This window comes from Phasianus colchicus, chromosome 1 (assembly GCF_987193195.1).
Source record: "Phasianus colchicus chromosome 1, bPhaCol1.hap1.1, whole genome shotgun sequence".
NCBI lineage: Eukaryota > Metazoa > Chordata > Aves > Galliformes > Phasianidae > Phasianus > Phasianus colchicus.
In genome coordinates, this window is record NC_143436.1 from 1,455,631 (window position 1) to 1,467,834 (window position 12,204).

A 12,204-nucleotide genomic window follows, 5' to 3' on the forward strand; every position below is an offset into this window, starting at 1 on the left:
TTAGGAGCACTTCTGTTCCAACAGACCTCAAGAGATCATTGAGTCCAAGCCCTCTGCTAAAGCAGGTACCCTACAATGGGTACCAGATCCCCACTCAGTCTTTTCTTCAGGCTAAACAACCTCAGGTCACTCCTTTCCTCATACAGGAGATGCTCCAGGCCCTGTATCATCTTTATGGCCCTCCACTGGATCCCTTCTAGTAGATTCCTGTCTGTTTTGGAACTGGGGAGCCCAGAACCAGACACGGTATTCTAAATGTCCAAGCAGTACAGCCCTGTAGCTCAAAGCTCCACTGGACAGATTCTGGGTTGAGGAATAAGAGTGCAGTGAAGGCTGAGGACAGCTCTTTGGCTTCCCCTGTGACTTGGGCAGCTTTTCTTAATAGAATCATGGAAATTTATGGGAAAAAGATGAAATGGACTGATTGATAAAGGGCTTATCTTCCAAAGGTAGGATTTACACGTGCTATCCGTGCACACACAAGGCATCGTCATGGATTCATGGTTTTTTATCAGCATTTCACATTTTGCACGTGGAATATATATGTATTTAGGTTAGCTGTGCACCCAAACATTCCTTAGATGAAGGCCTTTTATGTCAGCTTTTCTCTTGATGAATTTACAGCTAAGCACAGTTAGTTAAAAATATCTGAAGAACAGTTTGTAATGAACACACGATACGGCCAAGCAGCGTTGCTGGGAGGGTGTCACGTAGGTTGGAAATGCAGATGGCTGCTCTGAACTCAGAAATTCATTTAAGAGCATTTTCAGTAGCTGGATGGGGCAGATGCAGCAGCTTTTGCTTATTGCTGTAATGCTGAAATTTCACTTTTTTTTTTTTTTTTTTTTTTAATATCAAGAATATTGAAAGCTTAGATTAGAAACTGCTTCTTTCTGCCAGAATTTGTGCTATTTTTGGCAGGGGATTTGTTCCCAAAAGGCTGGGATCAGCCCACACTGATCAATCTGACACTTGGGCAGGTTTCTAGGCTCAGCCTTTGTTTGCACAGCTCCTGGCCTGCCAGTTCCATGCAAAACCCATGGCCTGGTACTCATATATGGCTGTCTGGGCGGCCTGATGCTGTGGGTTTGGCTGAAATGGCCAATCCTGGATGTCTGAAGGGAGCTTTCTATGTGTGCTGTGATTTTCTAGCTGTGATACGTGGTCAAGATCCTGCTTCTGTTTCTAATGGGATCCAGCCCATGCATTTGTAGGATCTTGGAATGGCTTGGACTGAAAGGGTCCTTAAAGAGCAAAGAACTATGGTATGTTTGGGTTGGAAGGGACCTTATAGATCATAGATGCATAGAGTGGTTGGGTTGGAAGGGATCTTATGGATCATAGGGCTGTAGAATGGTTGGGTTGGAAGGGACCTTATAGATCATAGAGACAATGAGTGGTTGGGTTGGAAGGGACCTTATAGATCATAGAGCCACAGAATGGTTGGGTTGGAAGGCACTTTAATGATCATAGAGCTGTAGAATGGTTGGTTTGGAAGGGACCTTATGGATCATAGAGCCACAGATTGGTTGGGTTGAAAGGGACCTTAATGATCATAGAGTTGTAGAATGGTTGGGTTGGAAGGGACCTTATGGATCATAGAGCTGTAGAATGGTTGGGTTGGAAGGCATTTCAATGATCATAGAGCTGAAGAATGGTTGGGTTGGAAGGCACTTCAGTGATCATAGAGCTGTAGAATGGTTGGGTTGGAAGGGACCTTAATGATCATAGAGCTGTAGAATGGTTGGTTTGAAAGGGACCTTATGGATCATAGAGCCATTGAGTGGTTGGGTTAAAAGGGACCTAATGGATTACAGAGCCACAGAATGGTTGGATTGGAGGGCACTTTAATGATCATAGAGCTGTAGAATGGTTGGATTGGAAGGCACTTCAAGGATCATGGAGCTGTAGAATGGTTGGGTTGGAAGGGACCTTAATGATCATAGAGCTGTAGAATGGTTGGATTGGAAGGCACTTTAATGATCATAGAGCTGTAGAATGGTTGGGTTGGAAGGGACCCCTCAGCCCTACCCCTACCATGGGCTCAATGCCCCCAGGCTGAGGCTGCCCAGGGCCCCATCCATGGCCATGGGCACCTCCAGGGGTGGGGCCCCCACAGCTCTGGGCAGCAGTGCCAGGGCTGCACTGCCTCTAGGTGAGGGATTTCCCTTCAAATCTCACCCCAGTCTCCCCTCTTTTAGTTTAAAGCCATTCCCCTCTGTCCCATTGCCCGTGTACAGAGCTGCTCTCCTCTTTGTCAGCTCCCTTTAAGTACTATAGGGCTGCAATGAAGTCTCTTGGGAGCCTTCTTCAAGCTCAGCTTCTCATAAAATGTGGGATCTCTGCCTCAGAATGCTGAAGTCCAAAGCCAGCTGGTGAATGGGGCAGAGTTGTAGGGAGAGGGATGAAGCTGGAGGAGGGCCTCAAGAAGAGGTTGGTAAGGATGGATCTGGGCATTTCCTTGTTCTGATATCATGAATGACCTGAGAAGTTGTGCTGGGGAAACTAGCTGAAAAAAGCAGCTAGTATTGGTACAGCTCCCATAGAGAAAGGTCGGGATAACCAGGAGGCAAGTGGTTGGAATGAAAGAAAGGGGTGAGGTGAAAATGAGTAACATAAAGCAATGTGCTCTCCACTTAGTGAGGAGTGGAGTGTCCCAGAACTGGTGTTTGGCTCTGCTCTGCTCTGCTGTAGATTGATGTAAAATGGCCACATGAAGCTTTCTGTGGAGGAGAAGGATGGTGAGGAGGCGTCCCTTGCAGCAAATACTTAATAGAATGTGTAGGAGGAAATGGTGACCTCAGTTGCTATGTTTGGCTTTGGTTTATAGTACCTTTTTGCCACTTCTCTTATTGGTATACACCCTTAAGTCCCAATTGGAACAGCTATAAAATGTGGAGCCCCTGGGCTGACACATGTGCAGGTTGTTGAGCATCGTCTGTTTCAGGATGGTTGGGAACAGAACTTATTTTACAGACTGGATTTTGGCTGCCCAGCCTTGCAGCCTTTAGATAATACAAACCACGCTCTGCTGATTGTAGAACCATGGGATGACTTGGCCTGCAAGGTCCTAAAAGGCCATCCTGCCATGGCAGGGACACCTCCCATAGAACAGGCTGCCCAAAGCTCCATTCACAGCCTTGGGCACCTCTAGGGGCCTCCCCACCCTCATGGTGAGGTATTTCTTCCTTATATCTAAGCTAAATCTCCCCTCTTTTAGTTTAAAGCCATTATAAAGAGGAATAACGAACGAAGGCTGAAAATTGACTGATATTCATCTGCATTCCAGCTAGGTGTGTCCCATCATCATGTTCTGGAAGTTTGATTTGAACACGACGTCGCACGTGGATAAGCTGCTGGATAAAGAAGATGTGACACTTCACGAGCTGATGGATGAAGATGACATCTTACAGGAGTGCAAAGCTCAGAACCGCAAGCTGCTGGACTTCCTCTGCCAGCAGCACTGCATGGAGGAGCTGGTCAACCTCATCACACATGAACCCCCCATGGACATGGATGAGAAGGTCCGCTTCAAGTAGGTGCTCCTTTTCTGTCCTGCATGGGGTGAGAGGTCTGGATGTGAGAAATGAGTGGCTTCGTGACGATGTTGTTTTGCAGGAGAGCTTTCAAGCACTCAAGTGAGAGATATCACAGCGTTTGTAGTGAACTTTCAGAGGTTTGTTTCTCTGTTCTTAATGGCTTTTCGTTAAAAACACGCCTTGCTGGTTGCTCAAAACATTGCACACAAGTTTATCAGTATCTCCAAAATACCTTTAGTGCATTTCAATCAAAATTGCAAGCAAAGCATAAGCATTCTGCTCAGTTACAACTCTCTGATCTCCATCAGTTTGCAGTAGTCAACCCACAGAAGCACTCAAGCTGTTCTGTGAATAGAAGATGTCATGTTTTCAGTGTGCTGCATACGCAGAACCTCTTGGTTTCATTATTCATACAGCAGGGCAGAGCACCCTTCCTTTTGATGGTGAACTCTTGGATGTGCATTTCTCACACCAAGTTGTGTTTATACATTTAAACCAAGTGCACACTTGAAAATATTTGCATTTCAGATTTGGGAAGTTTGGTTTTCTTTGCTAAGTTTACATAAAAATGAAAGGCTGCTCAATGTGTAAATAAATCAGTAGGATGCTGTGGGAGTGGTCAGTGCTGGTTGGTGCTGCATTTGCTGGCAAAATACAGAAGGGATGGTGCTGTTCAGCTTTATTTGATGGAGCAGTTGATCAGGTCTGTGCAGGTGAGTATGTGTAGGTAAGCAAATGCCAGGGAGTGCACTGTGTAGGAAAGTGGAGTGCTGTATGCATGACTTTGCAAGGCTTCTTCCTACAAAGGTGATCTACCAGAAGGCACCAGGAGGGTTAGTGTTACACTGCTGTCCTTATTGGAGAGGATGGATAATACTTTCTTTTGCAATGAAAGTTAACGAGCTGAGGAAATGGTGAATCATGTGAGACTTGTTTCCCTTTCCTGGAATGTGCACATCTTGTGCAGGAGGAGAGAATGAGGGATCCCAGTGCCCTTCTGGTACTTATTCACACAGTGCCCATTGCACTGCAGGGTACTCCCATACTGCTGTTAACCAGGTCATCTTTATGTCCTGTTCCTTGAGATTTTCATGGTGCTGTCATGAGACAGTTCACATCTCTGGTTCTCTGTGCTGTGGGGTAAGCTGGAAACCTTTTCTTATCCGTGCCAAACAGGTAAAGGATGAGAAGATGTGGCTTGACATGAGCATAAACTTCCAGCTGCCTTTAATTTCACATGCAGGTCGTGCCTTTTGCAGGCTCTAAGGATACGTGTGTGCTTCAGGCAGCTCCAGGTTTGCTTTTGGAGATACTTCCAGCACTACACACAAATGGGTAGAGAAGCATTTCCAAAGCACGTTGAGATACCAGAGAGAGGGTGTAAGCTCATTAAAAACCAAAGAGGCTTTTGGGATAGATAACACCTAAGCGGGAGGAATAAACTCTAAATCCAAAAGGAATCCAGTTTTTGGCTCTTAAAAAAAAGCTAGAGAAGTTTTTGAACTGGAGCAGGAAAGAGAAACTTGCTGAGTTTAGAAGGATGTGCTGTTTGGAGTGATGCATGCTGCAGGGCTGGAATCATCACAACACTTTGGTCCTGGAATCACAGAATCATAGAGTCATTCAGGTTGGAAAAAAAATCCTCCAAGGTCACCAAGTCCAACCCGAATCCATCCCAGCATGCCCATGGAGCATGTCCCCAAGTGCCACATCTCCAGTGTTCTGAAACACCCCCAGGGTTGGAACACATCTCCCCAAGCAGCCCGTGCCAGCTTCTGACCAAATGCCAGCAAGGTGAAAGTTCATGAATTGCAGAGAGCAGCTCAGCTTTAAATCCCCATGGAAGCACAGCAGGGAGAACATAGCAACCAGGTGAAGGGCTGTAGCAATCCAAGTGGCACGTTCAACTATTGGAACTGTAATTACTGTTTATAATTAACTTGTTGGCATATCAGGGTGTCTCTCAAACCTGATGAGTGCGTGCTGTTTGAGGAGCACTGCTCACAGGAGAGGCCCAGCTGGTGGTGGTTGTGTCAGGCTGGGTTGCATGGCAAAGAGCTGAGCGTGGAGCACAGGGACAAGTCCTCCTGAAGCACAGAAATGCAATGGATTGGGGTGCAGTGCCTCAATGGAGGGGGTGCAGCATTCAGCCTGAGTGTGAGACTTGAAGATGGAAAGGACTGCAAGAGTGGAACACCCCATAATAATGAGTGATTTCACTTGTTGCCTGGTGGCAGGGTGTGTGTCACAGGGAGGCACAGTGTGTGAGCTCGTAGGAATCATAAATGCCTTTTACATGGAGCAGTGAGCCAGAAAAAAAGGAGAAATAGCTCCTTATAACCTTAGGAGCTGTAAGAAATGTGACTGCTGTGAAATCACTTTGTAACAGTAACCATAATGTACTCAAATTTACCATCCTTCTAGGAGCAAAAAAGACATAAAAACCAAATCCCAAGCTGATGATAACGGTGTTTATAGCAGGAAGAATCAGAACTGCACGCATGTGGAGCAGCTGGTCAGGAGCTGCAGAAGGCTGAGAAGCTCACAGCTGGCCTTGGAAACGTTTCAGTCACTCCTGATCCATGCAGAGCTGGTATTAAGAATGTTTTAAGTACTAGGAAGCTGGTTTAGTTAAAGAGAGATGAATAAGCCATTGCAGGTAAAGGTATACCCTCAGAAGAGGAAGGACATGGGGAAAGATCTTTGGAAGAAAATCACTGGAAGTGTTGCCAGGCTGGTGCTCACCTGTGTGATTTAAAGGAATCCGAGTACAAAGGAGCTCTCCTGGTCAGCCTAAAAAACAGCAGAACAGAGTGGAAAATACAGCAGAGTTCTGGAGGGACTCCAGAGTGATGTCTGAGCCAGTAGATCTGGCTTCTGCATTGTGCAAGTTGAGTCCCCTGCCCCCCAAAAAAGGGATCTGTTTGTGCTTTGTAGCCAGGGCTGGCTCCTGCCATCGTACTGGGCAGATTAGCAGAGGGAAGTCGGGTTCCATGGGTCGTCAGGAAGAGCATTGAGGGATACAGCAAAGCCCATGGCATGGGAAATGTGCACTGCATGGCAGAGCAAAGGTGAGGTCCCTGAAAGCAAGTTGTGGGAGGATAAAGAAAGGCTCTGTCATCAGTAACTGCTTAAATGGAGAAAGAGAGGTGGGCTGTTCAGCTTCCTGGGTTTGCCCTAACCTGAGTCCTCTGCTCTTGGTGATGGAGGATGGAGAAGAGGATTGCCTTTCCATGTTTCCCATCCCTGACAGCAGCAGACATTCCAGCTTTCCCTTTGGGCTGTAGAGATAGCCATACTGGTAGAACAGTGTTTTATATTTCCATAGTTATGAGCTCACGTTACATAGCAACTACAAGTGGGAATTGTGCTGGTTTTGTGTCCCATGGCATGACACCATTCACTGAAGAACACACGTGCATTTGCTGCAGCACTGTTCTGTAGGGTTTCTCATGTTATTAATTGGATAGGTGTTTTTAATTATGTAGCAAATACGGGTTTTGCTGTTGAAAAGTACACAGAAGATGAGCAGCTCTGCTTGCAGACAGCAGCTCGAGCAGCAGTGGGTGGGCTTTGTCTTTCCTCTGTTTCACCTGCCTGATTATAAACAGGCTATTAATTATAAGCACATCATTATCTTTTCTGGTCATGGATGTAAGCTGTTTCTGATGAGCCCACCTGGAAGAGCAAGAAACAAGGCCAGGATAAGGAAGGGATCCATCTGTGCTCAATTGAAATACATAATCCAGTGGTAAAACATCCATACATGACATGCTAGGGACAGTGTTTCCTTAAATGCCCCGTGCACACCAATGACCCTCATTTTGCCCTCATTCTCATGGTGTTTTCTACCCCACGAAGGGCAGTGCTGCTCCATAGCCTCCACAAGTCCCCATTTCCATGAGAGTTTCCATTTCACCTTCAGTTGTGTGCCCACAGATACCCCAACACCGCCTGCGAGCTGCTGACCTCCGACGTGCCCCAGATCAACGACAAGCTTGGTGGGGATGAGACTCTGCTCAACATCCTCTATGATTTCTTGGATCATGAGCCACCCCTGAACCCACTGCTCGCCAGCTTCTTCAGCAAGACCATCGGGAATCTCATCGCAAGGAAAACAGAGCAGGTACCCATTCCATTTGCACACGTTAAGTGCTCTGTAACATCTTTATCAATGTCGTGGATGATGGAATTGGGTTCACTCCCAGCATGTTTGCTGGTGACACCAAGCTGAGTGGTGTGGTTGATACAATGGAAGGAAAGGATGCCATTCAGAGGGACCTCATCAGGCTTGAAAGGTGGGCCCAAGTGAACCTAATGAGGTTTAACACAGCAAAGTGTGAGGTTTTACACTTGGGCTGGAGGAATCCCAGGCATATATACAGACTGGGAGGAGCAGTGCTTGAGAGCAGCCCTGCAGAGAAGGACCTGGGGGTCCTGGTGGGTGGAAAACTGAACAGGAGCCAGCAGTGTGCTCTTACAGGTCAGAAAGCAAATGGGATCCTGGGCTCCATCAGCAGAGGGGTGGCCAGCAGGGACAGGGAGGGGATTGTCCCTCTCTGCTCTGCCCTCGTGAGGCCCCATCTGCAGCACTGCATCCAGGTGTGAGGTCCCTAGTACAAGAAAGACAGGGAGCTGTTGGAGAGGGTCCAGAGGAGGGCCACAAAGATGATCTGGGGGCTGGAGCACCTCCACTACAAAGACAGGGTGAGGGAGCTGGGCTTGTTCAGCCTGGAGAAAAGGAGGCTGTGGGGTGACCTCATTGCAGCCTTTCAGGACCTAAAGGGAGCCTATAAACAGGAGGGGAGTCAACTCTTTGAAAGGGTAGATAACAGCAGGACAAGGGGAAATGGTTTGAAGTTGAAGGAGGAAAGACTGAGGTTGGATGTCAGGGGGAAGTTCTTTACAGAGAGAGAGTGGTGAGGTGCTGGAACAGCTGCCCAGAGAGGCTGTGGATGCCCCGTCCATCCCTGGAGGTGTTCAAGGCCAGGTTGGATGGGGCCGTGGGCAGCCTGGTCTGGTATGAAATGTGGAGGTTGGTGGCCCTGCATGTGGTGAGGAGTTGGATCTTCATGATTCTTGAGGTCCCTTCCAACCCAAGCCATTCTGTGATTCTGTGCAAATTCATTCACTTGTGCTGTTTGTGTCACAGGAAAAAAAAAGGAGAGCTAAAAAGATCTCAGTTCATACTACCTTGAAGCAGGAATGCTGTCCCACGTGCTCTCTGAGAGGGCTCTCAGCCTGCTGGTTGAACTCAGAACACGGAGCATAGGAAACGTGGTGTTGTCACATCTCTTTTTTGCTGTAGCAGCTGATGATGATGTTTCTTTTTTCAGGTGATCGCATTTCTAAGGAAAAAAGACAAATTTATTAGCCTGGTGCTAAAGCATATAGACACATCAGCCATGATGGACCTCCTGCTTCGTCTGATCAGCTGCGTGGAGCCCGCGACGCTACGGCAGGAAGTGCTGAACGTGAGAACGTGCTGCTTTTTTCTTTTCCACATTGGGATCGAGGTTGTTTGTTTGTTGAAGGGATGCCATTCTGTTTGTCAGTTGGATCTGCTCTTCTGAGAACTGCTTTACTGGATGCTAGGGTCAGTGTGCTGGATGCGTTGGCCCTGCAGCCCGCCCAAGGCCTGCCCAGCAGGACGAGCCCCCAGCAGGAAAGGATTTCAGCTCCTTTTTCCATATAGCAACCACTGTTTACTTCAGCTGCTTTTGCTGTAGAGGTTTCACAAAGGAAATTTGTCATCTTTCCCAGTGTTCTGAATTACAGACCAATCATTTGGGGGCAGCGATTGGTTTAATCCTGCACTCTTCTCAAGAGCGTATGTGACTTTTGGAGGTGATATTTCCTCCCCCCTTCTCTCTAACATTATGAAGTACCTCACTGAGGTGCTGTTTGTTGTACAGGTAGGGCAGGTTTGTCTCCCTGGGTGAGGCTGCCTCGTCCCCTGTATTGTGAGCAGCTTTGTAGGGCTGGAGGAGAGCAGCCCGCTTTGACTCCTTGGCACTGCACCAGAGGAGCAATGCACTGTGTGGAAATCTGTACCGTGTCTCTGAAGCCCACAGCAGGCTTTGTATGTTTGGCAAGCTTTGCTGCCCAAGCCTTCTGTGTCCAGAGCACTGAGCACAGCAGAGCTTAGCAGTGTGCTTTGCAGAGCTGCACAACAGCTTTGCAGTAGCAAAGCGTAGCAATTACCGGGATAATGCGATTATTTCTCCTTCTGATCTTAAAGTAACATTTTAACTGAGCAGCATATTTGTGGATGGATGGATGGCTTTCATCTGGGAAACCTCCAAACATCCAGGCTTCCAAATAACCATCCATGAGCAGCCACCTATGTTTTAACCCTTCCTGTTACCTGAATTCCACCTGTGAAAGATTTCACACAGTCAAAAAAGAGCAAGAAAACAAATTAAAGATACAGTATGGTGCTGGTGATGCTGCTGAATTTTTTTTCAAATGGACATAATGTGAGTGCTGTCCTGGAGAAGTTAAAATTTGGTGGCTCAGAGACTTGAGAAGGGCAGAAAGTAACACAGCATTACTGAAATTCAGGACTGCACATCTGGAGCTTTCAGGTTTGTGGAGCTCTGATGTTACACCAGGGTCTCCAAGTTTATGTTCCAGCTGCTTCCCAAGTGGACTGTGAGCACCATCTGTCCAACAGAATGCCTTCTACCACGTATTTGTGTGACTTAGAAGCTGGAAATTTTGTCCAAGAAAAGTTTGAGATGTGTTTTCTGTTACCCATTAGGAAGTGCTACTCTCAAGGATACATCAGGTGGGTGTGAAAACACCACTTTTCCAGCCAGTGCTGGTGAAAACTTTCCCTGTGCTTCACTTGGGTTGTCAAACTGCTCGTTGTGTTTTACAACATCAGGTTTACAAAGATGGTCCCTCACAGCCCAAATTCAACCGAATGCTGCTCTGTGTAACAAGTCTCCCAGCATCTCACTGTGGATTTAATGTTCACATTGTCATCTTAACTTAGCAAATCAGAGACTCCCTGGTGATTGATTGCATGCGGGTCTGTCATTCCCTGCCCTCAATTTTAGAGATTCTGGGATGGTTGGGCAGTGCTGGTGGCTCTGTGCTTTGTATTCAGCTGGGTGAATCCTCCAAGATGTGTATTGGAAGTTTTCTGGGCTGCTCCTTTCTGCACAATGTTGGCCAGGGTGGAGATTTTCTCTGTCTTTAGTAGAAATGTTTGGCTTCCAGAGCTGAGTGGAGCTGGGCCAGCAATCCCACGAGCACTTCTGGTTGGCAGTGCCACAAAAAGAGGCAGTTTTCCTTCCTCTGGCCCTTCATGCGTGTTCTGCCCATCCAGCTCTTCTTGAACCTTTGCCAGCTGAAGTCTTCTTGTGGCTTCAGGGTGACACAGAGCTGGGAATAGATCCAGCAGAGAACACCTCTCTCTTACTTGTGTTCTTTGCCAGGATTGTTTGCAGCCAGATCTCTCCCTCGGTTGGTTGCATTGTTTTCTTGGTTTTCATTTTTGCACAGCCTCATAGCATCGTAAGGGAGTTACAAGGGAGCAGAAGATAAGTGGATGAGCAGCAGCAGGGAGAAGGTTGGCAGTGCCATCTCATACCTTATTAGAGCATCTGGGCTGATGATTCACTTTCTCTTCCCTCATCTGTATCTGAGGGCATACAGTCTACATGGCAAAATGACAATCCTATATCAGCTTCCTTCTGTTCCACACCTGACAGAGAAGTGTTTGGTTGGCATAGATCAGTTTTTTGTTGTTTGGGAGAGCTGTGCCAACAGGAGGAAGCCTTGCTAAGATGTGCTGTTCCTGCATACTTCTGTCTTGAGTTTGAGAAGCACCATTGTGTGAGGGAGCCTCCAGGTTCAGGGTAAGTGCACTGTAAGTGATCTGTTGTCTGCATTGCATCTTCACAGACCTGTCTGCTCCCCAGATCTGGACCTTCACAACTGGAAAGATTTGGAAGAGTCTTTGTCAGAAACCTCTGAAGAAGTCTTTCCAATGGCTTATCTTTCAGGCACTTACCTGCCAGTATCCTCAGACAAAGCCTGCACTGTGCTCACGGATGCATATTTTCTTTGATCACCATCATTTGATCCTGGAAAGTCTCCAGATTTGTGAAAGAAAGAAATAATTTGCTTCTTAAGTAGGAGGAAGACTTAAATATAGATTGCTTCCTGAAGCATTTTAAATGTTGGGACAGATAAGTGGAATCAGAGAAGTCTGTCCTCCATCTGTGTGTCATTAGTGTAGTCTTACCTGGAAAAGCAGACCTGGTCCTTAGAAGAGGCTTCCACATCTGATGGCATATATTTGGAATTGATGTGAAGCAGATCCAGTAATTCCAGGTCTCTTAAACCCTTCATGTCCTCATCCTTGTTAAAGTATAAAGTACAGCTTTATAACCTTCACAGAGGATAATTAGTCTGTCTTCCCCAGTTGGGGTCTGAAGGACAAACCTCACCTGGTGCACACAGCTGTCAGGTTTCCATGGTAATGGGTAGGATGTGATGAGAAATCTGCTGGTCCCCCATGGGTTCCTTCTCTCTGGGCACTGCTTAGGAGCTCTCCCAGCTGAGGGACTTCCATGGTTCCATACCCATCTCCTCACCTCTTGCATCTGGAGCATCGTGCAGCCTTTCCATTGGGGATTGATGTGGGCAGTGA

At 47.0% G+C, this 12,204-nt stretch overlaps 1 protein-coding gene and 1 long non-coding RNA gene across 6 annotated transcripts in view; one reads left to right on the forward strand and one right to left on the reverse strand.

Moving 5' to 3' along the window:
* PPP6R2 (protein phosphatase 6 regulatory subunit 2) overlaps positions 1-12,204 on the forward strand; it is a 71,688-nt gene that overhangs the window by 29,048 nt on the left and 30,436 nt on the right. For all 5 annotated transcript variants that reach the window (XR_016460745.1, XR_016460747.1, XM_090127948.1 and 2 more), the window contains exons 3-5: positions 3,290-3,535; positions 7,479-7,665; positions 8,876-9,013. Coding sequence is in view for 3 of the 5 variants with exons in the window: in XM_090127948.1 (XP_089984074.1) it covers positions 3,309-3,535; positions 7,479-7,665; positions 8,876-9,013 (552 nt within the window). In the remaining 2 variants the exon portion in view is untranslated. The remainder of the gene's footprint in view (positions 1-3,289; positions 3,536-7,478; positions 7,666-8,875; positions 9,014-12,204) is intronic.
* Positions 4,750-5,594, reverse strand: LOC149919317 (uncharacterized). The gene is made up of 2 exons (XR_016460780.1): positions 5,509-5,594; positions 4,750-5,136 (listed from the first exon to the last, which is right to left on the reverse strand). It is a non-coding gene; the product is annotated as an uncharacterized LOC149919317 (long non-coding RNA).